This window comes from Lotus japonicus, chromosome 1 (genome assembly GCF_012489685.1).
Source record: "Lotus japonicus ecotype B-129 chromosome 1, LjGifu_v1.2".
Lineage (NCBI taxonomy): Eukaryota > Viridiplantae > Streptophyta > Magnoliopsida > Fabales > Fabaceae > Lotus > Lotus japonicus.
This window is the reverse complement of record NC_080041.1, coordinates 35,607,128-35,634,568: the sequence shown is the minus strand read 5'-3', so window position 1 is coordinate 35,634,568 and position 27,441 is coordinate 35,607,128. Positions and strand designations below refer to the sequence as shown.

The 27,441-nt window shown below is 38.8% G+C and overlaps 3 protein-coding genes and 1 long non-coding RNA gene across 5 annotated transcripts; 2 read left to right on the top strand and 2 right to left on the bottom strand.

Moving 5' to 3' along the window:
- Positions 1-1,678: 1,678 nt before the first annotated feature.
- LOC130731818 (probable inactive receptor kinase At2g26730) lies at positions 1,679-4,418 on the top strand. The gene is made up of 2 exons (XM_057584030.1): positions 1,679-2,956; positions 3,619-4,418. The coding sequence occupies exons 1-2, from the start codon at positions 1,690-1,692 to the stop codon at positions 4,176-4,178; spliced, it is 1,827 nt and encodes a 608-aa protein (XP_057440013.1). The 5' UTR covers positions 1,679-1,689; the 3' UTR covers positions 4,179-4,418.
- A 111-nt stretch (positions 4,419-4,529) lies between these two features.
- LOC130731817 (BURP domain protein RD22-like) lies at positions 4,530-6,075 on the bottom strand. The gene is made up of 3 exons (XM_057584029.1): positions 6,001-6,075; positions 5,792-5,891; positions 4,530-5,486 (listed from the first exon to the last, which is right to left on the bottom strand). The coding sequence occupies exons 1-3, from the start codon at positions 6,037-6,039 to the stop codon at positions 4,696-4,698; spliced, it is 930 nt and encodes a 309-aa protein (XP_057440012.1). The 5' UTR covers positions 6,040-6,075; the 3' UTR covers positions 4,530-4,695.
- An 11,542-nt stretch (positions 6,076-17,617) lies between these two features.
- Positions 17,618-18,780, top strand: LOC130731816 (uncharacterized). The gene is made up of 2 exons (XR_009016834.1): positions 17,618-17,711; positions 18,402-18,780. It is a non-coding gene; the product is annotated as an uncharacterized LOC130731816 (long non-coding RNA).
- A 2,419-nt stretch (positions 18,781-21,199) lies between these two features.
- On the bottom strand, positions 21,200-23,087 carry LOC130734543 (BURP domain protein RD22-like). 2 transcript variants are annotated; one of them, XM_057587005.1, is made up of 3 exons: positions 22,961-23,087; positions 22,742-22,847; positions 21,200-22,309 (listed from the first exon to the last, which is right to left on the bottom strand). In XM_057587005.1, exons 1-3 carry the CDS (start codon positions 22,997-22,999, stop codon positions 21,396-21,398), a joined length of 1,059 nt encoding a protein of 352 aa, XP_057442988.1. In that variant the 5' UTR covers positions 23,000-23,087; the 3' UTR covers positions 21,200-21,395. The 2 variants fall into 2 exon arrangements, with proteins under 2 accessions (XP_057442988.1, XP_057442989.1); XM_057587006.1 differs by having other exon boundaries at positions 21,200-22,300.
- Between the last annotated feature and the right edge of the window lie 4,354 nt (positions 23,088-27,441).

The following is a 27,441-nucleotide window of genomic DNA, read 5'->3' as shown; positions in this document are numbered from 1 at the left end:
TCTCTATGGACTATCTATCTTAGGTATCAGAACAATCAAGGTCTCATTCACCTGGCTGATAAGAGAAGGGTCCGCAAAACACCGCATGACAAAGTCAATTGTTGAGTCACCCACAATATGCCATTGAGAGTGAAAAAAGATAGGTTGAAACCCATCTGGGTCCGGGGCTTTGAGAGGACCCATGCTGAACACTGCATCCTTAATCTCACTAGCATCAAACTCTGCTTGGAAGTGATTCAGAAAAGCTGCAGGGAGGGGAGAAAAGGACGTAGAACAAGTAAGACTCCTTCCACCACCCTCATCCATGTAGCTATCCCTGAAAAAAACAAAGGTAAGCTCCTTAAGAGCATTATAATCAGTGATTAGATCACCATCCTGACTCAAAAGAGCCTCAATCTTGTTCCTCTTTCTACGAACCAGAGTTGCTGTATGGAAAAAAGAAGTGTTCCGATCTCCAAATTGGAGCCATAAACACCTCAATTTCTGCATCCAAAGGAGCTCCACCTGAACCAAGACGGCGTTACACTCCTTCCAAAGAGACCTCTGAAGGGTATCTAGGCCCCTATCAAAGGCCATGCTAAGCCTCTGATTAATCCCCTCAAGCCTCCTAATCAACCGCCTCTTTCTTTTGAGAATATTGCCAAACACCTCCTGGTTCCAAACAAGCACATCCTCACGGAAGCCATTAGAAGAGTGAAGCCAGTCATCACCTCGCTGCCATGACTCCTCCACCACCCGGGGAAAATCATCATGGGTTAACTAGCTAGCCAGAAACCTGAACGGGCGCACAAAGTGACGCTGCTCCACAATGCCTGAAGATGCCATAAGAATAGGCTTATGATCAGACTTCAACTGAGGGCGCACCAACTACTTTTCTTCTTATTTTGATTTATGACTCGAATCTTTGATTATTTTGAAGTATATTATATGATATATCATATATGAGTTCATTATTCAATTTATGACACAATTTTTCTTACAATACATAAAATCATTTGATTCAGGATTTGTAAAATGTCTTTCCCATTCACAAAATGAATTTCAATTTATAACCATGGTTTCAACCCGTTTTTTCCCAAATTATATTCTTGTAAAGTATAAGTAAACACTAACTTTAACATTTTCTTTCTAACACTCTCTTATTAATTGGTTAAAATTTATGTAGGATTCACTGAAAATATGGATCTCATGTCCAACTTAGTGGTGATCAGATTAATCAAATAATAAACAAGAGAATATTTGAAAGTGAGTGTTAAAAGTTAATGTTGTTACCACTCCTCTTATATTCTTAATTTTAGTTTAGATTGAAGTGTCTACTGTCTAGTAAGTAACTTTGACTAAGACAGATCCAACATAGAAAATGCTTCATTCATACTAGTCCATGCAGGCGAGCCAAGCAATTCCATTCCTTTTCAAAACGCCGGCAGCTAAAATAGCTAATATTGTTACTTTCTGCCCTTTGGCTCATTTCCACAGCTTCTCACCATCAATGGCATCTTCAACATTACACAACATAATTTCCATTTCATTACCCATTCGGCAATGTATTGAGACACCCTTAAGCTATGAACCTTGTTACCCTTCTTCATTGACTATACTAACTTCACAATTCAACAAAAAAATACAGAGCAAAAAATGAGCCTAAAACCATTCTGGGCACTCTTGATTCCCATTTTTATGTCTTTTCTGATGGCTAATTCTGAGGAACAAGTGGTGGTGAAGGCCTTGGTGAAATTCATGGAAAAACTTGCACCAGAGAATGGATCAAAAAATGCCATGTGGGGTTGGAACCTCACTTCTGATCCATGCACTGATCACTGGCATGGTGTGATCTGCTACTCAAACAACCAATATGTGAAGAACATTATTCTTGAGAATCTCAAATTCAGCGGGGTTGTTGATGCGAATTCTCTTTGCGTAGCGAAAAGTATCCAAATACTTAGCCTGAGGAACAACAATTTGCAGGGTTTGATATCTGAGGATATAGGAAATTGCAAGCTCTTGACTCACTTGCTCTTAAGTGGGAACCGATTCTCCGGCGATCTTCCTCTTTCTGTTGCTGAATTGAAGAACTTGAAGCGGCTTCATGTTAATGACAACTACTTCACTGGACAGCTTCCTAACATGGCTCGCATTTCGAGCTTGATATCATTTCTTGCTCAAAACAACAACTTCTCTGGTGAAATTCCTGATTTTCAGTTCTCGAATCTCGATGCATTCAATGTCTCCAACAACAAGTTAACTGGTCAAGTTCCTGATGTCAGAGGAAGATTTCATGCAGAAAGCTTTTCTGGTAATGCTAACTTGTGTGGAAAGCCACTTTCAAAGGCATGTCCAAATCCTCCACAATCACATGTGAAGAAAGACAAGAAATCATTCAGTGAGGATCTTCCAATTTATTCAGGTTACATAATTCTAAGCTTCATTCTCCTGCTTTTCTTAGTCTATAAATGTATGAGGAAATGCCAGACAAAAGAAAAAGCATTGGTTGCTGAAAAGAAGGACATGGCAGAAGATACTAGTGGTGATAACAACAAGGCTAGTGAAACTTCAATTTCCATTAATGGATCTAAGAATTGGCTGAATGGGTTTAAATCCGAGTGTTCGTTGACATCATTGGAAAGTGGGATGACTACATCTGGTCTTGTTCTTTTTTCGAGTCGGAGGCTGAGAGGGATGCAATTTGAGGACTTGCTTAGTGCTCCTGCTGAGTTGATTAGGAGAGGAAAACATGGAAGCCTCTACAAGGTTATGCTTGACAATGGGATGGTGTTGGCAGTGAAGAGGATCAAGGATTGGGGAATTTCGAAGCAGGATTTTCAGAGAAGGATGAACATGATAGCAGATGTGAAGCATCCACTTGTCATGCCACCTGTCGCATACTATTGCTCTCAGCAAGAGAAGCTTCTGGCATATGAGTTTCTGCAGAATGGTAGCCTCTTCATGTTACTCTATGGTAAGTTGCTAATCAAAGTTTCATTACATCCATTTGAAATACAAAATCATTATTCAGTGTACCTAGTTTGACATACTAACATTAGTAGTCTCTAGGAAAATGATTGGTGCATAGTGCAGACACCCCGCAACACTCAGAGTGAGAAAGTGAGAGAAAAGAGAGAAGTAATAGATGTAATGTGATAAGAAGAGAGAGATAGAGAGAAAAATGAGGTATTTGTGGAGTGTCTAACTGTTTGGATGTCTAAGAGCCCGTTTGGACCGGACCAAAGAGCACTCTTTGGTGCTTATTTAGTGTAAGTGACTTTTACTCTGCATTCAAACGGGCTCTAAGTATCATACTGTAGTCTCTAATACATGGAAGTTCTTTTAAAGTAGAAAGAAAATTAGTTTGACATACTAATTCCTAGTTTTGTTACAAATTGGGGAAAAAATTTCTTGCTTACTATCTTAATGATGATGTTTCAAATATTGCTTATGATTGTTTTTTCCAATATTATGCTGAACTATTTCCTTTTGTGAGATATTTCTTGGTCTTTCACATTTTTCTTCAGACCTGAGAACTTTTTCTGACATGGTAGAATGGAACAATGGCCTTAATTGAAATGTAGCCTCAAAGAATAAATCTAACCAAACATTTTGTCCTCACCTCAATGATTTCAGGATCTCAAAGTGGGAACTCTCTTGACTGGGGAAGCAGACTAAATGTTGCTGCAAAGGTATCTAAGGCTTTGGCATATATGCATGAGGAGCTCAGTGAGAGTGGAATAGCACATGGTAACTTAAAATCAAGTAACATTTTGTTTGACAAGAATATGGATCCGCGAATAAGCGAATATGGCCTAATGGTAGCTGAAGATGACTCCATTTCTCGTAAGAAAAGTCGGGATAACAGAAACCCGATTGCAGCCACCTTCAAAGCTGATGTATATGCCTTTGGTGTGATGCTTCTGGAGCTGCTTACAGGGAAAGTAGTTAAGAATGATGGATTCGATCTGGTTCAATGGGTGGATTCAGTGGTCAGAGAGGAATGGACTGTGGAAGTTTTTGACAAGTTCCTAATCTCACAAAGTATTTCTGAAGAGAGGATGATGAACTTGTTGCAGATAGCATTAAAATGCATAAGTGCTTCTCCAAATGATAGGCCAAGTATGAGTCAAGTTGCAGTGATGACAAATGCATTGAAAGAGGAAGATGAAAAATCCATATCATTTGACACATGACCCAGAGTTTAGTTACCATGGACTTCTCTGTAGCTTGGAAATACTCTAGTTTTCGTTACTTCCAAACATACCATGATCAGTACCCATTGATATGGGATTTTAATTAAAAGGGTAAAGGATTAGAAGATTTTCTGCAATTTTAATTAGCTAGAGTATCTCTTCTTTGGAAAGTATGGACTGGCTTTATATTTTCCAAAGCTTGTCTGTTATTACTTTATGCATCTCTGTAGTGAAATTTGTACTTTCTACATAATTACAGGCCCTCTCACATGCATCTTGGATCTTATATTATTTCTCTGCATCAGTTGATCAGTAAGTATAGTAAACCAAACTTGTTTGATAAATGTGGTTGGAAAAGGCCTAAATCAAGATTCAAGAACCCAATTATATCAAATTGAACTAGATATTGTGACAATTTCAACATTTGCAACAATACGTTTCCCAGTCACATGAAATTTTAAGTTCCATCGTTCTTGCCATTTATTTAAGCATACAAGGACAGATTTAATTAGGTAATCTAGTTGGGAAGCCAAAGAAGATGGCCCTCGGGTAAGAAATGACACACCGGAACCGTTCCAGGCTTGACTTTCAGATCTTGGAATGCCGCGTGATTTGGATCCCATTTTGATGTGTCTTTGTGGCACACAGCAACTGCTTTTACTCTAACCCCATCTTCTCCCTCTAGAGGAACAAAATATGCATTGGTCTTTTGTAATTTATGACACCAGAACACAACATACGGGTAAGCCATAGGATGACAAACAGTTATGTAATCATCTGCTAACTTCTCCACTCCATCTTTAACTAAAAGATTTTGTAACTTAGTTTCCTTTGTCACCTCTGTTGACATAGCATGCACATTGTTCCCAAGCTTGGAAGTGATGAAATCCACCATGGATTCCAATGACGTTGCACAGTATCTTTCCTCTCCGTCCATTGGAGGCGATTCACAATCACCAATGGTTTTCTCTACAATCTCAGCATTCTTTGATTCCAGTTTCACAGATAGCATCTCAAATATTTCATTCATCTTGTCTAGTGAGAATGGTATATGGTCTGCGATTTCGCGAGGCAACAATGGGACAACAGATTTTATCTTATTCAAGTTCACGTTGAATTTGTTGCCGGCATGGAGTTGATATTCCTCAAAGAAACTTCTTGATTGAGTCTCTTTAGCAACATAATAAGCATAAAAGAGTAGTGCATTCTCTTGTGATGGAATCTCCTTAGCACCAAGATCAGATATGACGAGTTCATCTTGTAATTGAGTATCAGTATCAACACTCTTCCCTGTGTTTACATCTCCTCCTGCAAGTTCATTTAAATTAAAATGAAAGGGAATTGACTATATTAGCTAATAGTATACCAAATCCAAAAAAGGGAAAATAGGGAAAAGTATTATACTAAAACAAAGAAAAGGAAAATATGAACTTATTGACTTAGATGATTAATGAAGTTTCCTTTTTTTTTTTCATTTTCCAAATTTCCTTTTATTTTACAACATTTTCATCATAAAATTCCTGAATGTTCTGTTCTAAAATTTGAAGAAGTAAAACTAGTAGACAATTAAATTTCAATATGATTTTACCAAGCATGTTTCTTTAGTTTCTTACTCAATAGCTCTGTGATTGCTTTGGGAACCGGGGTAGCTGGAAGCTTCCTTTTCCAGTAAAGTTCAGCAGGTAAGGCACCATGGGCTGTCATCACCATCAACTGCATATACATTCAGGCCAAAGTTTGTCATTTCATAAAGTAATTGTTAAAGAATAACTTGACAATTTACTGAGTAAAAATGAGATGAAATCAGAAAGTTTAAGCTCACATTGAGAGAAAACAATATAAGAAGCCAATGAGACTCCATAGTTGAAAGAAAGTACTATAAGAGATGAGAAAGTATATCGAGAAAAGAGAAACTGCAGATATATATATAGAGACTTAAGACTAAGAGTGACATGTGGTGCTCCAGTAATTATTTAATAAAGGCTTAATATCATTTTTAGTCCCTCACTTATCATCATTTGACAGTTCTAGTCACTCAAGGAATTTATTAGTCTCCAACGTCTCTCACGTTTACTTATCGTTGTAGTTTTGAACTTATATCAACTTTCATCCAATATTTAATGATTTTTAATTAAAAATCAATTAAAAATAAAGCTTGAATAACAGTTTTATGTTTTCTAATTAGCAATTTTATGGTTTCTAGTTTTTTTAATCAATTTTTTAATTAAAAACCGTTAAATATTGGATGAAAGTTGACAAAAAATCAAAACTGCAACAGTTTGTAAATGTGAGGGACGTTGTAGGCTAATAAATTCTTTGAAAGATTAGAACGGTCAAATCATGATAAGTGAATGACCAAAAGTGCTATTAAACCTTTAATAAAAAATTATTTGTGTATGACCATTTTATGACCGTTAAAAACTGCTACAAATTATTGGTGTAAGTGCCAGAAAGTGTTGTTTGGATTTGACACCCCTTGTGCCAAGTTTGAATGCAATCTTTGGTTTATAAAAAAAAACAAATCAATGCACTTACTTAATAGGTTCAAGATCCGTCATAGCCGTAACTACCTTATTTTGAGAAAGGGGTGTAAATTAGCAAAAAGTTTCATTCTAAGAATAACATTTTCGTCAACACAGTGGAGTCTCTTTAATACTATTAGATAATGTGGAAATCTCTTTAGTTAGGATGGATGGAACACCGTCCGTAAACGGAGCTCATTTTGTAACTTAGCCAACTCATTCTCCTTAAAATTACTTTGACAACAATTTCCAACTCAAAATAAATCTTCTTTTTTAGATGATTTGATAACTTAGTGTTTATGGGGAAAATTTCATCCGCACAAATAAATGGATTCAAAGAGCAATTTAAGAGCTAATAAGGTGTAGCACAACTGGTAGATAGTTTGACTCCTTAACCATCTAGTCCAGGATTCGATTCCTGGACGGTGCGTATGGAGAAGCATTTGTTGGGAGAGGCCTACCCACTTAACGTGATCTCAGAGCCTCGAAGGATTAGTCTCATGGCTGTCGGCTGTAGGGATACACCTTGGGAAAAAAAAAGAGCAATTTAAGACTTTTTATTTGATGACTTATTAGTTATACTTCTACACTATGGTTAGATATTTAGTTGGAGATGTGATAATATGATCAAAACATGTTAGAAAAACTATTGAGCTATCCGGTGATATCTTGCTGAGTTTACACTACGGTGAATTTGAAATCTCAGTTTTCAAATTATCCGCAGATAACTTGAAAAGGACTTGAAACTTCCACATTATTCACGAATAACTCGGCGAATCAGGATGTGGTGAATCTAGATTCAAGTTTCACAAAGGTTTCTAGTAAATAAAAGCGAGTTATCCGGCTATAACTTAGGTAATCGAGGTTCTAGTGACTCGTTTTTCAAAATAGAGTTCTAAAATTGAATTAGCAAGCGAAAAAGAGAAAGACTTATGATAAAAATGCATCAACAAAAAAAGCAGTAAAAAATCACAAAATGAATAAACAAGGAAAAAAGTTATATTAAATAACTGAAAGAAATATACATCAACTCTGTGTAGTCGTTTGTCTATGTGATCCACGTGTGGGCGTTTGAGAGTTTTAGTATCTAGTGTCCAACCCCTTTCTCAAATTACATTGGTCTTATTTATAGTTATAAAAATCAGAATAACAAATTAATCCTACAAGCAAGATTAACATAAAAGAAAACGGGCTAATCTAAGTCGTTCTCTCGGCATACCCACTCGAGCTGGTACTTCGAGCTTGGTTTTGAGCATCAACTTGGTCTGCCTCTTTCACATTCTGATAACAGCCTCCAACGTGGAAGCGTGTCACTTGGTGTGCGAAGTTTCAGGATTCCAAGATAGGGTTCTAGGAGCGGAATATCTTGGTTGTGGCCCTAGACTTCGAATTCCCCAGTGCTGGGAGGTCTATTTTTGTTTTTCTTAACTTAGGAAAAAATTCACCTAAGTGTTTAAGCATATTTTGCTAAGTCCTTCTCAGAATGTGTTGACAACTTCAACATACCTCATCGGACCTAGCTCTCTCGACGCTCCTTTTACACTTAGCTACTTTATAATTTTCTTATGATCCTTGCTTTTCATCCATCTTCGAGATACTTAGGGTATGTTTAATTACAGCTTTTAAAAATTGTGTTTAAAAACTATTTTTAAAAACTGTTAAAAGGAAAGCTGTTTGAATGAGCGGTTTTTCAATATTAAAGAAACTGTAATTTAAAAACTAAAAAAAAAACAGAAAATAATTTTTAGCTGTCCTCGTATTTTAATTTTTAAAACTGAAAATTACAACTGTTTTTAAAAACAATTTATGAAAACAGGGTGATAAACAGGTTTTTTAAATTTTTTAACTTTTAAAAACAGAAAAGATTTACAAAATTGCAATCAAACATACCCTTAAAATTTGATAGTAACACTTAGCCAACTCATCCTACTTGAATTTTGCCATTTTACTCTATACGTGCTCGAATACAATTTGAACAAAAGTGATCACTTCCGTAGTTTTCAATACTAAACCATTTTTTAGAAAACTTCAAGGTTCATTTACAATAAGAATCACTCTTTTAAAACTTAGACATTTTAATTTTTCAGTACCAACATAGGCAAATAAATAATTTCTTTTAAACAATTTTACTTATGAGGTAAATCATTTTTTTTAACCACAAGTATTGAAGTAATTTTCTACGACCTGAGGATACTGAAACTACGGGCCTGTTTGATAACCCTTTTAAAAAACTGTTTTCAGTTTTTAAAAATTAAAAAACTGAAAAACTTGCTTAGGTAGTAAAAAATCTGTTTTCAATTCTAAAATCTGTTCTCAATTTTGCTTTCTAAAAACTGAAAAATGGAAACAGGTAAAAGTAGTTTTGTTTTTCTCTCTCCAAAACAGAAAACACACTGCCTCTTTTCAGTAATGGCAAAGTTGTAAATAACTAAATATTATCAAACAGAGAAAACACTTATATGTTCACTCAAATAGGGGATTTGGGTTTAACACCCACCCCTTAGGCTCCCCGCCCCACTTAAAGTGGGGAAATTACCGGAACACCCTCCTGATTAAAACGGTAAATGATAAACTGTTCCCATAACGGGAAATCATTTGCCGTTTGCTATTTAAACTTATAACAACGACAGAGGGGTTTTGAAACCCATATGTTCAAAACCCATTTCCCTACCCAAATCGCTCCTTCTCCAAATCTCTCCCTCCCCAAATCTCTCCCAAACTTGCATTCCATACTGTAATCTCCCTCAAAGCTCCGGTCTCATCATCATCAAAGCTCCCTCAAAGATCCAGAACTCCCATTCCATTACATTCAAAAGGTAAGTTTTGATTTTCATTGATTCTCACATTTTAAGATTAAATTAGGTGAATGTTGAACACTAGGGTAGTTGATTGATGATTAGAGGTAGGTTTTGTTGACTGATATTGCATGAAACGAGTATGGGCACGAGTGGGGCACGAGTGGGTTTCTGTAAATTCGAAAAACCATTTTCCGTTTTGATAATGGAAAATGATTTTCCGTTTTGTTAATGGAAAATGATTTTCCGTTTTTCATTAAGCCAGATTTTATTTTCAAATTGCTTAGTTGTTTGTTCATTAAGCCAGATAATGGAAAATGATTTTGTTTATGGGTTTGTTCAAGTTGATTTTGATAATGGAAAATGATTTATAGGGTTGTTTGTTCAAGTTGCTATATGAGCGATGTTTGTTCAAGTTGTAATTGTTCAAGTTGTTCAAAGCTAATGGGAATTAACTGTTTTGAGAATTCGGAGCTTATTAGATAGTTGAATATTGAATAGTTCATATTGAAATAATTGATAAAATTTGATGTTAATGCTACTAAATTTGTTTGCTTTGCGTAGGTAGCGAGAATGAAGGGCGGGACGAGGTCTCGATCTTCTACTAGTGAGGATGCAGAGGATCGACATCAGCGCTTGCATGCTTCTACCCGGCGCGGCGACCATTGTGCAGCCACTCAGGCGGTAGAGTCTTCAGCTCCGGGTGCTACTATGCCGTCGCCCATGGTAGATTCTTCAGCTTCGGCTGCGGCTGCTACTGTGGCGTCTACGAGGGGAGAGTCTTCTGATGCTACGCTGGATCCTTCTCTACCGTCTCCGATGATTGAGTTATGTCCTCATACCACTCCTCAGCAGCCTTCCAGGGAGGAGACATCTGGCGATGAGTCTTCTGCATCTAGCGATGAGACATCTAGTGAGGAGGAGCTTATTCTTCAGGAGGAGCTTGATGCTGCTGATGTCGTGCCAGAGGAGGTGGCACAGGGGCGGTGTTGATGACCTCATCCAGAGGGTGGCACCGTTTCCAGGGGGCCTGATGACTTGTCGCTTATGGCGCATTATGCCGATCACAAGGCTCCCTGGACGTGGCAGTCACTCCTACGCACAGACCCACGGTACGAGGACCGTCGAACATTGAGGGTGGCCACTGTTGGGGGGAAGGTATGGAACCTCCCCTGTGATGGCGATTCAGAGGGCCATATACATGTTCGACAGGTGCTGCAGCAGACGGGTTTGTATCACCTACCTTGGTGCGGATACTCGGAGACAGACCCACCTCTCATATTGGCCCTTGTTGAGAGATGGCATGAGGAGACAAGTAGCTTCCACATGCCCGTTCGGGGAGATGACTATCACCCTAGACGACGTGTCGGCTCTTCTCCATCTCCCCATGGGGTCGAGGTTCTACACGCCGGGCAGGGGGGAGCGAGATGAGTGTGCAGCGCTCTGCGCCCAGCTGATGGGAGGATCCACCACTGATTATCTTGTGGAGTTTGATGCGACAAATGGCCAGACTATTCGGTTCTTTACGTTGCAGGCCATGTATGATTCTGCTTTGACGGGTATGTCTTAATCATTACTTTATTAAGTTGTATTTATTTTGAGCGTATTATTATAAACTATTAACTTAATTCATTTCATTGTAGAGCACCGGTATGCGGATGCTGCCCGGATTTGGCTGGTGAACCAGCATGGTGCGACGTTCTTTGCCAGCAAGAGCGGGGGATACCACACGACTGTCTACTGGATTGGGATGCTGGAGGACCTTGGTCGAGTGTCAGAGTACGCGTGGGGCGCGATTGTGCTGGCTACGTTGTACGACCAGCTTAGTCGTGCATCCCGCAGGAAGACAGCCCAGATGGGAGGGTTCACCTCGCTCTTGCTGTCATGGGCATATGAGTACATATCCGACCGCGTCATTATCAGGAGGGAGGTACCGGACTACTGACAGGACCAGCCTAAGGCGCAGCAGTGGTCCACGTCTCGGATCAGGCATGCCGGACTAGATGAGAGACGAGTCATGCTCGATGAGCTTACAGTGGATGACATCATATGGACCCCATTTGAGGACCATCGGGCTCATCGACCGCGGGATCCCAGGGCCCTCTATTCTGGCTACATCAGAACACCTTACGGCCGGTCTGTGAGCCGACATCTACCAGAGAGGGTTATGCGCCAGTTTGGCTCCATACAGGATATCCCTCGACACCCCTCTGAGATCCAGACAACGGGGTCCCTTGCTGAGACCGCAGATGCTGCCTATGCTGACTTTGAGCCGCACCTACGCCCTCAGGGGATCCCTGCTACATATCCGGGAGAGGCGGTGGAGGGTTACATGAGGTGGTATAGCAGAGTGTCACATCTGTTCATCATCCCTGACGATAGGAGGGAGGAGTTCAGTGTTGTGGTAAGTTTGGATTTGGATTCTAAACTTGTATATTATTTTTATCCATTCAATTGTGATTTTTGTTAATGACATTTTTTTGTATATTATTTTTTGCAGACTGTTGTCCGTAGGGGTGTGGAGTTGTTGGAGCAGTCACTGGAGGTGTCAGGTGCTCTTGCAGAAAGCACACAGGCCCGACTCCTCACTGATAGGGCGCACAAACTTTTTCGACGGAGTTCCTTCGTTGGTACCCAGGGAGTTGCCTTTGCTGCTGTTCGAGGAGCCGCAACTGCGGAAGGCAGAGCTCGTGGAGGCAGAGCTCGTGGAGGCAAACCCCGTGGAGCTCTAGCCCGTGGAGGCAGAGCTCGTGGAGAGGGTGATCCTGGAGAGGGTGCTCGTGGAGGTAGAGCTCGTGGACCTAGAGGAGGTCGTAGGGGTCGGGGTCGGGGAGAGTGATTTTATTACTCTTGTATATGAGACTCTTTATGTTATGAGACTCTTTATGTTATGACTCTTTTTATTTACATGTTTTCTATTTTTAGTCTTAATATTATGACTCTTATAATGAAAAAAACTGTAACAACTACGACATAAATAATCCGAAGCATGTAATGGTACATAAAAAATCCATGACAATCATTTAACAGGTTACACAACCAAATTAACCAGAAGCAACACGAAAAACAAAATTATTCCTCTGTGATATTTATGAAGTCATGGGGTCCGCAATCCTTTGGAAATACCTTGACTACGTTGGGCAATGTTATATTAAGATAACAAACAGATCCTCTAAGTGCAAACACAGCAACCTGCAACTAAAAAGCATACTTTAATCAAACCATGCATAGTTGTCCAAAATGAAGCAATTTTAATGTTTAGGTTCTAGAGGATAGACCTTTTTTAGAAAGAGAACAACAACAGTTATGTCATTCGCAAATTCACTGTGGGTAAAGGTCTTGCAATGGATGCTAGCATCAACAATACCCGTGGGGTCCTAAATTTTTACAATCGTTTGAGAAATAAATAGGAACGGTTAGAGAAGGGGGACAAAAGCATGGGGGACAAAAGCAAGGACAGGACATACCTTGTGGGTAACTTTCGTATCTCCGAAACCATTGGGAATGCAAGATTTGATAACAGCAACAACATTCTCCACCCTCTCAACGTTCGCTGTCAGAGAACCCAGCGGAGTGGCAAATCCCCACTCTTACAGGGCTGATAGCCAAGCATTTGAGTTGAAATCAGGATCGGTTTCGGTTGATCCGTGATCTAGCACACGCCTCACGATTTCCTGGGTCGGAATTAGTGGTGTGTTAGGGGTGGATCTACGGGCATACATGGCAGCCTGGATGGCGCTAGCCGGGCCAGGAATGAGAGGGCGAGAGCTGCCAGAATTGTTGCTTTGACGTTTGCAATGGCGGACGAATGGATTTGGGTCTTGTTCCATTGTCTGTTTTTTTTTGTCTAGGTTACAAGACAGGAAGAAGAGGATAAAGAGTAAGAAGAAGAGGCAAGACACAATAGAGATTTATAGCAGAATGGTCAGAAGATTTATGGTGTATTGGTGGATGGTAGAAGTGTGGTTGGGGTTGGTGATTGAGAGTAATGTCAGGGTTGGTGGTTGAGGGTAATGTCAGGGTTCTAGTTCATCTTGTAGTGGATGGAAATGACAAGACCTTCACAATGAAATGAAAATGACAAGACCTTGATAATGAAATGAAATGACAAATGAGCTATACTATTTAACGTACATCAAATTAACATTACCAAAAGCATCAAATGAAAATTAACATTACCAAAGTAACCTGTCAATCTATGATGATGTCTCCATAGTTATCCTTAACAACCTAAGGATAAGGGCCATCAAATTAATATTACAGAGAGTTTACTAATAAATATTACACAATAGAAGAACACTCAATCTGTGGTGATGTCCACATAGCTATCATGATGACCACTAAAATGCCCAAGCCAAGCTTTGAATTCTGCAGCGAACATGTCTAAACGTGGACCATATGGGTCGCGCCAGTGTCCGGAGGCAGCATCAGCATGCCATCACCACTGTGAGCAATAGGCGGCATAGGATGTCCAAGAGTTAAATGGAGCTACATTTTAGAGAATAACCATAAAATTAGATAACTTCCAAATACAAAAATTAATTGACATTTTAGTACGTAACTAAAATATTCGTGTATTTAATCAAAATATACCTGTATAAAGTGATTTATCACATGACCAATAGCTATAACAGGATACACATCTGGTGGACCGGCTCCTCTCAGTGGAAGGTATGTGTTACAACCCATAGCGGATAAGGTTACGAGAACCAATTGGAACCTTGTAGCCACAAGGTATCCCATCTCTGGCAGTTGCATCCATTTATCAAAGGTGGTCGGGTCACCATGAGGAAGAGTGAGTCGAGCATGTAAGACATCAACAATCTGCCTGGACCACATGTCAGTATACATGAAGCTATTGTTTTCAAGTTCTCCTATCAACTCTTCCCTAACCCAAGTCCAACCGTCCTCACCGGCGGAATGCCCAGTAATGCAGCAATGGATCTATAGCCACAGTTACCATCATCCTCAACATCTGTAACTATGTGAATATATGGATGGAGAAAGGATGGAAAATGACTCATGAAATGGCTTGTATCAGACTTCTTCGCACACTTCTTCCTCTTTGCTGGTTGTGAAGCCTTCTTTGCCGCTTTCATCTCCCTGTCAACAATCTCAAACCCTGATGGATCACGAGTCAAGGATCCTATTGCTCGACCCTTGGGTGGTTTGCTCCCCGTCAACTTAAGAGTGCGGTTGGGCTTTATCCGAACCTCAGGAGTACATAGTGAATTGCTTTCGGGACAATATATCGCCTGAAGCTTCCTCCTTACCATATTCTGCCCTCCAGTATCCAAAGATTGGAAATAAAGTTTCAGTGCCTCAACTTCTGGGTGCATTGCTCCATGGTCTAGTCCGCAAATATTTGAGCTGCCAGTATCTGCAACAGGTACATGCTCCCAACTTAGGCTCTTCTAGAATGGATGAATTGCTTCATACGGAATTCTTCCGTAACCTGCAAGTGCACAAACATGTCACATTCAATCACAAATATAAATAATTTGAACTAAGTTACAGGAGAGTGGTTGACCGGTAACCTGCAAGTTGACAACCGCAAGGTAGTCCATGAGTCTCTCTCAATAAGCAATCGCATCTGCCGCCGTAGGACTTCATTCTTGTCTGTTCAGCATCAATGAGTTTCAAGCATTTGTTTGACACAAATCCCCTAATATTTATGTAGAATGGGGTCTTGAAAATGTGATCAATTCTGTTAATACTGCGCTCAAACGATGCTACTATCTCAGTGTGACGATTGATGGTCAAACTATGCGACGCATCCCATGAAGTGGCTAGGTCACCCTTGCTGTTCCGCAACATCAACTTCAAGCTGGCATGTGCACCTTCAGCCCTGCATACCAACAACGCGCCTTATTACTTTAAATCTTAAAACATATAAGAATTAATACAGTAATAATCTATGAAATGAAAAACATATAACAAGTAATAACATTTTTTTTACCTGTTACTTGTTGTTGTTCCAAAATGCATCACATGATTTGTCCATGCCTTGGCAAATTTCTCCTTGTGGACCAACCCTGTAGTAGAACAATAAGTGCTAAACTTGCTGTATTTAGGCTTGCACATTTTAAACAATTCCATCTAATGCCCTTCAAATTCTGTAACTATTGGAGCATCTACCAAGTCGGCCCACTTCTCCATAACCTCTGCAGCAAAATTATCCGTGCCAACATACTCTTTGCACTTTGCCAAAACACACTTGTTGATGTGCCACAAGCATAATAAATGGGTAGTGGTGGGAAGGCTTTGTTTAGCAGCACTCAATAAGGCCAGATCTCGGTCAGTCACAATCACTGTAGGCAACCTGGATTGGTCGGAAATAAGAGACTTCATACACTCCAATGCCCAAATGTAGTCATCTGTGCCCTCACTACCAATGTAGCAGAATGCTATTGAGTATGTTTTATCCGTGGAGGTCAGGCCAACATTCTCGAGCAAGGGTAGTTTGTATTTGCTTATCTTGTATGTGCAATCCATGATCACTACATATGGGAATGTGTTGAAAAGTTTGACGGCATTCGGATGAGCCCAAAATACATCTCTAATCACTTCTGATCCGGGTTCATTTCTTTCAAAGTGAACATACTTCTCACCGTCCAACTTCTTCAGCAAGTATTGCATCTCTGTCAATGACCCACGAGCGGATTGTCTAAACCGCTTGCAAACACCATAAATTTGTTGGATGGTAGACAAGTTTGAAGAATTTTTCTCGGTGGACGCCAACATCTTTCTCAGTGCAACCCAAGTCTTAGCCTGATTTATCACGTCCTCCTTCTCCTCACTAGTCAGTCGACCAGCGCAATTGTGACCAAGTAGTGACCTAGCTGGTTGATGGATGTGTCTACCATCCATCACCTTCAACCACCATCCTCTACCATCTTTCGTACGTCGTCCTTTTAGCCTAAAAGGACAACCTGTCTTTTGTGTTGACGTTCCTTCAACAAGATTAGGATCTCTGTAGGAAACATACACACTATGCTTCTCACACCCCAGAATAACATATTATTTTCTTCCATTCACACCACTATCAGACTTTGTTGTCACCAAAACAAAATTATTTTCCATAGAAATGTCGCGAACCCATTTCATAAGATCATTTCTCAAAGGGAAACGTTGTTTCATGATAAACAAAGCATAAGGCATAAAACAAGGCATAAACAAAGCATAAACAAATCATGCAAAAATTTGTTCAATAAGTACCTGACTAGTCACATACAAATGGGAGACATCTATAGTTATAACTGGGGGTTCAAATGGTGATGGTTGCTCCTCTTTTAGCTCCTCTTGATTATCATTTTCCAATTCAGCAGCGTTTATCAATTGTGATTCACCAAAAACAAAAGAGTCCGTCATCCCTGGAAGTCAAAACGGTAAATCAATGTCTGACTACAAAACGGTAAATAAATATATGTCTATACATCGGTAAATCATTATCCGTCTCCAAAACGGTAAATCATTTTCCATTTCCACAACGGTAAATCATTTACCGAATGTGTTCGCGATACAGAGGCCTATATTACCAACTTAACTACCTAAACTAACTACTTAAACTAACAACTAACTACTTAAACTAACTATAAATAAAGTACTAAAAACTAACAACACTTACCAGGAGTTTAGAGCTTTCCCTTGGTGGTGGTGGTGTTGGTGGTGGTGGTGGTGATGGAAAGTGGAAATGTGGAGATGGTGGTGGTGGTGGGAAGGTGAAATGTGAGGGAGGAGTGGAGTAATGGTGGAATAAGGTTGTGTGGTCAAGTTATGGGGGGCTGGTGGGGGGTTGTTCATGGAGGAGTAATGGTGGAGGGGTTGGTGGAGGGAGGAGTAATGGTGAAAAGGTGATCAAACTGCCAAAAACCAAAACGGTTAATGATTAACCGTTTTCAATATACGATTCGGTTAATCATTAACTACATTTGTTCTTCGTGTACTGGGGTAATTGTGCAAAGGTGTTCATACTGGGGAAACAAAAAACGGTTAATGATTTACCGAATCGTATATTGAAAACGGTAAATCATTAACCGCATGGTACTTTTGGGATAAAAAAAAAAGATTGGGGCGCGGAGCCTAAAGGGTGGGGCGCCAAACCCAAATCCCCTAAAATAGGTTTTTTTTTTAGCAAACTCACGTTCTTCCCATTGAACTTCTGGAACGCTTTCACACCCACCTATCTGCGGTGCTGTGGATAATTGAAATCTAAGGTTGGTTTTTTTTTTTCCATTCTCTTGTAAATCTCAATTTGGTTTGATTTTTGTTGATTTTGATTCCTCTTGGTTACTCTGTCATCTTCAATTTCTCTAATCTCTATGGGTTTTGCTTTAGTTTTCATGCTTGAATATAGGGTTTTGGTTGGGTTCCTTGGGTGAGTTTTGTGGGGTTGTTGGTGGGTGAGGGGCTGTGGTTGGATTGTTAGAAGGCTTTGAAAGTTTGGTGGTGAGGTGGGGTTTTCGTTCATAGCGGTGTAGTGGAAAATAGAGATTTTTGATTTTTGGATTCATTAAATTCCAGTACCCATATGCTATTTGGTCCTTATCTCCTCTTAATTGTATCCTTAGCTGCTAGCTTGATGAGTGGATTGGAACTGTGAATAATTTTGTGGTGTGTGTGTGTGTGAGGAAATGGTTGGCTGGGCGTGGTTATACTATTTTGATTTCAGTAAGTGAGGCAAGTCCTCTACTAAGCTTCATTGAAAGACGTATTATGTTTCTAAGTGCATTGTGCCAAAGTTTCAGTAAATGATGGCTCAAAATTCTGATTTGAACCGTCGAGAATTTTCGGGCACATTGAATTAATTTTTTGTGAGATGATGTCTCAAAATTCTAAATGCATTTTGGAGTCTTGAAAAACAGGTTTCTTATTCTAAAGTTGATGACTTCATATAAATCTTGCAGGCAACGACTTATAGTAACAACATGTGCTATTCATAATTACATACGCAAGTGGAATTTGAATGATGAACTATTTAGGATGTGGGAAGAATTGGATCCCGCGGATAGCATGAATGAAGGTTCTAGCACTGCAGGAACAACCTCACATGATGACAATTTAGCAAGACTATCTGATGAAGGTGCAGCTGAAATGGCAATGCAAAGGGATCAAATTGCAGATTGGATGTGGGCACATCATGACATTGATAATTGACTCATTTTAACTTTGTATGATATTAGACCGCATTAGTTTTAAATATTATCACTTTGACTTTGTTATCAAGTTGTAATATGATAATATGACACTTTTCTTAGTTATTAGATTTTAATTGACTTTAACGTATGTAAGTGCTTTTTTTAGTTTAACTTATCTAACAAATGCATTAATATTCCCATGTTCATAAAATAAGACCAGTTCATGTTCCATTTAAATATGAAGTTCATTTAAATCTCATAAAAGAAAACAACACAATCATACAAGTTTTTAACTTTTTAGTTTTCAAAACAAGTTTTCAAAATGATTTTACCAAAAAAGTTTTATGTTTTATCATTTCAAAAACTGTTTTCAAAACTAGAATTATCAAACAAGTTTTTTCTCCAATCTCTCCGCAAAAACAATTTCCGAAAATTGATTCATAAAACTGTTTTGAGAACCCTTTTTAAAAAGGGTTAACAAACATGCCCTAAATATCTTCTTAAGAATGAGTCTTTGGAGGATCAAACTCTTTGATTATTCCTTATTTGTTTTAACGACAAGTATTGAAGCAATTTTGTTTCATTGATAAACACTTCACCTTAGTTATTAAGCATGTGTGTCTTAGGTTTAGGGGTTTGTGGACCTATTAGGCGATGTTCGAGAGACGTTGGTTGATGCAATAAAAAAAGACACGCTTATCGTTAATGCTTTTTTTTTTGAAAGTTTCTCCTTAATGCTTAAAGCTTGGTGTCATGGGGCTTGTGGACCGGTTGGGCGATCTCATTCTTGAGCGACTCAAACTCATTATTCAAGACGACATATCATTTAATGTACTTTTAGACGATCAATTGTATTTAGGATCACATTTTATGATTAAATAGGTCAAACACATGATCTCTACACTAGGACACTTGTAGTCATGTGATGATGAACGGTTACCAAGGACGGATCCACATTGGTCGCTTTGGGGGAAAATGCCCCCACAAATTTTTTATTATTCTCTAAATCTCATTTAAATACTATATATATTGTTTGTTTGTATAGCAAACTTTATTTGTATTATTTGGTCCCACTATTTTTTTATATGTGTTGAACTAAGATTATTAATGCTACGATTCTCGACACCGGTGTCGGAAAGATGGTTTCTCGACAGACGGGACCATGGTGAGGCCTGAGACTCGTCAGGTAACATCCTCCAAAGTCAAGGGAGTAAGGGAAAAATCGACAAACTCAGCGAAGGAAGCAGTTACCGAGTGATGGGTAGTTATCAGCACGTGCGTGTACCCACGATACCACGAATGGCGACGGTTACCCACGACTCAAGACCGCCCACGGTGCAATTAGATGATTAAAATCACGTGCTCAAAATCTCCGGCTGAACGTGGGGCAAGGCGCCAAAATTCAAACCCACGAAGTCCGCGTACACTGAAGAACAACCGCCAAGAACGTGGAGGAAGAGAGAACACTATAAATAGGAGAAGCATCATCAGAAAAGGGGTTCCAACTTAACTCTGAAAAATTCACTAAAATGCTCTCATGTCCGCCTCAATGAGACTCAAAGAGCAAGACGTGATGATGGAGGAGTACGTTGCAGGACCAACTGTTTATTTTTCTTGCGTTTAAGCCTGTTGTTTTGCTTGTTTGTTTCCCTGTCGAGATTCACTTCTCTTGTAGATTTCTCTTTACTGTGTTACGTTATGATCTTCATGTAATTAACCTGTGTTTAATAAAGTTCAGTTCCTTTTGAATCGTTCATCTTCGTCGAAGAATATCAACTCACACACAACACTTTGGCAAGGCGTTTTCCCAAAAAGGGCCCCGATTTTAAACTTCCCTTTAGTCGAACTAAGAGGATATTTGTTTACTAAAAATCACCGTGTATATGTGTATTTTGGCAAGAAATCGTCGATAGGTGATAGACGGTTACTATAGAAGTTTAAATTAATAAATTATGTATTTCCAAAACTTGTAAATTACAAAGCTGTTTAAATATATATATACATTTATAAGCTTAAGAAAGATTTTGGGCTGACCTGTAATGGCATAGAGGTAGCCAATTTGGCAAGGCAAAATTTCATTGTAGGTATGATTCACTACCAGGACTACAACTTTTGGCAAAGGACCTGCTGGATCTTGTCATCCAGGAGTCAGATGTGAGATCAAGCAATTGGAAATTAAGTGAGTTGACAACAGGCCAAATTAAATATGCTTGTATTAGTGCTTTTTTATCACTTAAGCTTGGCAAAATGTTAGCTTGATCATACTGTACAAGCAATTGCTTTGATTGATTCCATGTCATTTTTCCTGTCCAATTAGCAAGCAATCTAATTCTCATTCCCTTTTGTACTGTAACAACTCATATCAGCACTCTTTCCACTGCCCTACTTTCTCAGCATTATCAACATCTTAGCTTAATGATATCTAGATTCATCTTTCAATTTTCCTATGCTACTACTCGAACCAATTTCAGTCGGGTATTCAAGTAGCTTAACAGTTGAATTAGCTTGATAGTTTGGTCACTCTAAAAAGACACACTGCAACATTGATTTTACATATAAATAATACATTTAACCATCATCATGGATTTAAGATTGATATTGTGCAGCTAATGCTACATGGATCTGTCCACTTATTTAAGGATATATACAAGGAGGACAAAGAACCGTTTGGATGTAAACTAAATAGTACTTACTGGAACTTATTTAATAGCAGATAAGCTTCAATAACCCCGTGTGCAAACAAGCAGAAATTTGATTAGTACTCTACTTGGGAACCCAAAGAAGATGCCTCTCAGGTAAGACATGACACACTGGAACTGTTCCAGGCTTGACATTGAGGTCTTGGAACGATACATGATTTGGATCCCATTTCGACGTGTCTCTGTGGCACACAGCAACTGCTTTAACTCTAGCCCCATCTTCACCCTCCAAAGGAACAAAATATGCACTAGTTTTTACTAATTTATGACAAAAGAAAACAGCATAAGGGTAAGTCATGGGATGACAAACAGCAATACCATCATCAGCTAACTTCTTCACTCCATCTTTCACTAAAAAATTCTGTGATTGAGTTTCCTTTTCAAATTCCACTTCTGTTGAGATAGCAAGCACATTTTTCCCAAGCTTGGAAGCGATGAAATCCACCAAGGATTCCAATGAAGTAGCACACATTTGTTCTTCTCCTTCCATTGAAGGCAATTCACACCAACCAATTGTTTTCTCTACAATCTCAGTGTTCTTTGAGTCGGGTTTCACTACAAGTATCTCCAATATTTCTTTCAACTTTTCCAGTGAGAATGGTATCTGGTCTGCGATTTTGCGAGGCAAAATTGGGACTGCAGGTTTTCTCTTACTCAATTGCAAATCCAATTTGGTGCCTGGATGAAGGTTTTCTTCGAAGAAAAAAACACCGGCTTTTGTTTTTTCGTGCAGCAACTTGTGAAGACTAGCACCACTTTTATACCCATAAAGATTTGTGTCATCATGAAGTTGGATCTCTTTAGCGCCAATTTTATACCCATAAAGATTTGTGTCATAGCCAAGAAGTTGAGTCACATTAAACAAAAATGATCCTATCTCTTGTGGTGGAATCTCCTTAGAACCATGGAACATGTTTTGTGATTGAGTTTCGGCATCATTAACACTCTTCCCTCTGCTCACAATATCTCCTGCAAGTGCTTTTAAGAACAAAACTAAAATCATCTTTCTCAGGTTATTGTTCATCATATTTTTAAAGTTAAATATTTTCCAATTTGTCTCACAGTGATTTTAATTAACTGAATACTGAATATAATGTTTAAAATTTATGAATTCACCCATTTATTATGCTATATATAGGGAAGGGAAAATATATGAGTTTGTTCATTTCGCTTGATGGTCATTGAAGTCCACTTTTTCCGATTCCTACTTTCCTTTTTATTTTTGCAACACTTTCATCATAATCAATCCCTTGCCCCATAAAGTAAATGTTTTATTCACTTCACTTAGATAGTTCTTGAATGCTTTGTCTTGAAATTTGGAGAAGTAAGACTATAATAGACAATTGTATTTCAATATTCAGTATTTAGTATCAAATTTTCCAAGCATATGTCTTTAAATTTCTTACTGACCAAGGCTTAGTTGCTCTGTGATTGCTTTCGGAACCGGCGTAGTTGGAAGCATCATTTTCCAGTAAAGTTGAGGAGGTAAGGCAGCATAGGCTAACATCACCATCATCTACATCATGTGCAAAAACCCATCATTTCAGTTTCAAAGTTGATTACTAGGGAAAAAAAAAGTGAAGGAATCTAGCTTCACAATTTACAAAGTAAAAATGAGATGAAGCTCACACTGAGAGAAAATAATGTAGAAAGAAAATAAGGCTCCATAGCTGAACCAAAGTGCTAAGAGATGAGAAGGTGATATTGAGAGAAGAGAAACTGCAAATATTTATAGACCAGACTTAGAGGAAGAGTGAGATGTGACTCGTGTGACTTGATGCACCAATAGTTATTTAATAGGTAAGTCACTTTTAAATTTTAGGCTTAATCCAGTTTTTGGTCCCCAACCTTTGTCATAAATATGGCTTTAGTCCCTCGTCGGAGTAAAGGTGGGGATTGGTCCCCAGTTTTTTGCAAAATGATTGGTTTTGGTCCTTCCGGCCGATTGGGTCAACGCCGGAGCTCCGGCAGCTGATGTGGCCCTTGCCACGTCAATTAGTGAGGTCCAGATGGCTTTTTTTTTTCTTTTTCATTTTAAAAAAAACCTAATGAATTTAAAAAAAATAAAATTGAAAAAAATAAAAAATCTTAAGCAGAAACCCAATTTTATCTTCATCTTCAACATTTCTCAGATCAAGAAGCCCCACCCCAGATCATTCTCAGATCATTCTTCATCTGCAACTGAAACTCAACCTTCACCCCCTCCCCCAAACCGCAACTCCACCCCAACCCCTCACCTGCAACCAAAACCCCAACCCCCCACTCCTCATCTCCACCCTCTGTGGCAGATCAAGAAGCTGATCTTCGAACCTTCGATATGGTGGCTTGGTGATGCAAGCTTTGATCGAAGGAGAGATGAAGGTCGTGGTGGCTTGGTGCGGTGAGGGTTTGTCAAACGCGCACCACCGCCACGTTTGTGCTCTGAAATCGCGCCGCCACCATCATCTTCATGGAGGCCAGCCACCGTAGTGTCCAGATCTGGGTTGGGGCTTTAGGGATGGGGTTTCGATTGGATCTGGGTTGGGGCTTTGAGGATGCCATAGCCATGGTCTTTTGATAGTGAATAAAAGGTTGGATTTGTGGGAATGGGTTGTTAAAAGTTGCGATTTTGAGGAAGAATCAGTGGCTGTTGCTACCGGTCTTGTGGAATTTGATCACATTTACTCTTGGAGACATGCTTACATCTACGCACATCACTGTCTCTTCTTCTTCCTTCCTTCTAAAGTTCTCATCTTTTTTGAGTTTCATTATTTGGGTCTTCATCAATTTGCATAATCGTAGCAGTTTCTGGGATTCTTTTTCATTTTCATTTTTTTTAAAATCATGGGTATTCAGGTTTGGTTCATTAACTTTGAGGCCAAGTGCGTATTGGTAAATCATTTTGTTGTTGTATTGGAAAATCTTCACGTGGTTAGATTTATTCAGTGTAGTCCAACTGCTGTAATTTGCATCCAACTTCTTCAGTGTGCTGAAGCAACACAATTATTATTGAATCAACCTTCTGCATAGAAAAACAATTGCTTTTCTTTTTTATGTTGACCTAATTTCTAAATCAATTTAAAAAATGTATTAGTAAAATATTTATATTTAAAAAAATTAATGTTTTAATTTTTTTAAATGAAAATGAAAAAGAAAATCCAGCGAGGCTCATTAATTGACGTGGCAAGGGCCACATCAGTTGGCGGAGCTCCGGCATTGACCCAATCGGCCGGAAGGACCAAAACCAATCATTTTGCCAAAAATTGGGGATCAATCCCCACCTTTACTCCGGCGAGGGACTAAAGCTATATTTATGACAAAGGTTGGGGACCAAAAACTGGATTAAGCCTAAATTTTATACCGATCATTTCTTTTATACACAATTTCATTTTGTACCACTTCTTGATAAATAAAGAAAAAGGATATTCCAATACATTAACTCCTTATCTTATAGTCACAAAATAAAATAAATAAATTTTATGAAGAGAATATTATGTGTACCTACCACCTAGTCAGATTAAGTGACTTGCTCTCCAGCCAAGAAGCACCCCACTAGGATATTCGAGTTTGTTTGCCTCCCAACAATGTATTCACCCAGCTGGTCGGATCAAGGTGACATGCTCTTTGGCTAAAAGGTCCCCCATTATGGGTTTGTTGAGAGTTTGTTGAATTGGAGAGAGAAGATGATGTGGAGTGTTGGGAAGAGAAAAAATGGTGTTGAGAGGGGGTAAATTGTTGAAACCATTGTACATGGTCTTAGGTCATACAAGTTTCTTCGCTTTCCAAAGAGGCGTACTCTCCAGCCACCTGGTTTGATTAAGGGACGTGCTCTCCAGCCAAGATATTTCGATCGAACCCAAAGGAGGCTTATATATTCTCACAAGACCAATCAAGGGCTTTTCACCCTCTCATGACCCCTATGAAACAGTCGTGGGAACTACATGTGGCGATAAAGAAGAGGTAGATTCCGAAAACATAAGAGTCAGGAGTGACATGAAGTATAGTTTCATACGAAAAGAGAAACAATAATACATACAGAGAATGACATGAAAGGAGGAGTTGTGTAGTGGCTGCCATACCTTAAAGAAGAAATGGACAACAACATTAATAAAAGAGAAAATAAATGAGCAATTGGGCCTGAGCAAGAAAAATCCAACTAACAGAATAAAAGGAGCTAAGAAGAAAATGAGAAGATGTTAACTTGTTCACTGCATAGAGCCATAGACCATAATAACTCCACTTAGTCTTTCAGTCTATATGGTAATTAACCCTTTCAGAAAAATGCCCAAGCGATAATAGTTTTATAGTTTTAGTGAAATTAGGCTTAATTGCAACTTTGGTCCCTGACGTTTACCAATGCCACGATTTTGGTCCCCACCTAATTTAATTACATGGATGGTCCCCGACGTTGTAGGCCGTGTGCAACGTTAGTCCTACCGTTTATTTCTTAATGGAGGAGGCTTACGTGGACGTCTAGTTGGAGAGAAAAAGGAGATCTGAGGAGAGAGGGAAGCACGTGAGTATCACGTGAACTTTATATGAACCCATTATACCCAAATCTGAAACCCTAGGGATCTAAATTGCGTTACCTTCTTCGTTCCAGGGAGGTCAGCGGTTTGGGTATAATGGGTTCTGATAAGGGTCACGTGATACTCACGTGCTTCCCTCTCTCCTCATACCTCATTTCTCTCTCCAACTGGACGTCCACGTAAGCCTCCTCCATTAAGAAATAAACGGTTGGACTAACGTTGCACACGACCTACAACGTCAGGGACCATCCACATAATTAAATTAGGTGGGGGACCAAAATCGTGGCATTGGTAAACGTCGAGGACCAAAGTTGTAATTAAGCCGTGAAATTATTATATGCCTGCTGTCTTTTGGATTATTATTAATTTACTTTACTACAAAAGTAACATTAACAAAAAAATATTCAACAATAAGAATAGATGAATTTCTTGTATTCTGCTAAGAACTATTTTTAAGTTTTTAGGCATGAATTTAAGAAATGGGACTCAAAAGTACCATAATTTACGTAACTACCGGATTTTGAGAAAGTTGTAAATTAGCAGTGGGTTTCATTCCATGAAAAAGATTTGCGTCATAGTGCAGTGCAGTCGAGTCTCTTTAGTGTTGGAGCTTTGCAAGAAGAAGAAGAAGAAAATACTGCAACAGAACGAGAGAGAGCAAAGAGTTTTACCGTAACAGAAAATTTGTTATTTCACAATCTGAACTCAATACAATGAGATTCTGCTATTTATAATAGCTAATGCCAACTCAGCTTTTGAACTAGACTAACTAACGCCGTTAATTAGCAAGTAATACTAATTAACCACTTAATTTTTTTTTTGTACATCGGAAAGATAAATTGCACCCGCCATGAATCAATCCCTGGACCTTTCCTATTCAACCCACATATCCCCCAACTCCTACCACTTGAGCGATCATACGGGGGACAACCACTTAACTTTTAAATTACTATTTAACATTTAGCAGTATTATATCTAACGTGAAAAATCTTGAGATGGAACACCATCTAAAAAAATCTTCTTAAATATTAAATCCTTTTTAGACGGAAAAAAAACTTTTCAAAATTAAAAAAAAAATCAACAACATAGCCTTGCTCCCAAATCCCTCAGTTTCAGCATCAATTACAGACAAAAATGTTTTTGTCCCACTTTTTTCTCTTACAATCCTCAAACATCAATCCTTTTCTCCAAACCTTTTGAAGACATGGTCAGTCTAAAAGTTCATATGATCAACACATTCCAGTAAAGACCAGTTTGGCATTGCCAATTTTACAATCAGATAAATAAAATCTTATCTTAATCATTACAATAGTAATTTAATGGATGACATTACTGTTCTAGGCTTCTAGCAACAAGCCTTTGCAAGGGAAAAATAAAATACAAGTAAACTACATCCAAAATGATTAGATACCAGCTTTAGATGCCGCCTCACTTGTAGATTTTGGCTCAACGTTCTTCCTAAAAAAATTCAGACAATCTTTGACTAGTAGCATACCCTCGTTCTAGGCAACGAAGATAATCATCCACTGATTTTGTTTTTTGATAAGCCATATGAAATATATTGAAATGAAGTACCTTGTACTTCAACCCAACAAATCATCC

What these genes read in the sequence shown, in the direction of transcription:
- LOC130734543 (XM_057587005.1), bottom strand. Translation starts at nt 22,999, where the DNA reads ATGGAGCCTTATTTTCTTTCTACATTATTTTCTCTCAGT. An exon ending in CTACATTATTTTCTCTCAGT is followed by an intron (nt 22,848 to 22,960) that starts GTGAGCTTCATC and finishes CACATGATGTAG; the next exon opens with ATGATGGTGATGTTAGCCTA. An exon ending in CACAGAGCAACTAAGCCTTG is followed by an intron (nt 22,310 to 22,741) that starts GTCAGTAAGAAA and finishes TGTTCTTAAAAG; the next exon opens with CACTTGCAGGAGATATTGTG.
- LOC130731818 (XM_057584030.1), top strand. Translation starts at nt 1,690, where the DNA reads ATGGCTAATTCTGAGGAACAAGTGGTGGTGAAGGCCTTGGTGAAATTC. An exon ending in CCTCTTCATGTTACTCTATG is followed by an intron (nt 2,957 to 3,618) that starts GTAAGTTGCTAA and finishes CAATGATTTCAG; the next exon opens with GATCTCAAAGTGGGAACTCT.
- LOC130731817 (XM_057584029.1), bottom strand. Translation starts at nt 6,039, where the DNA reads ATGGAGTCTCATTGGCTTCTTATATTGTTTTCTCTCAAT. An exon ending in TTATATTGTTTTCTCTCAAT is followed by an intron (nt 5,892 to 6,000) that starts GTGAGCTTAAAC and finishes ATGTATATGCAG; the next exon opens with TTGATGGTGATGACAGCCCA. An exon ending in AGCAATCACAGAGCTATTGA is followed by an intron (nt 5,487 to 5,791) that starts GTAAGAAACTAA and finishes ATGAACTTGCAG; the next exon opens with GAGGAGATGTAAACACAGGG.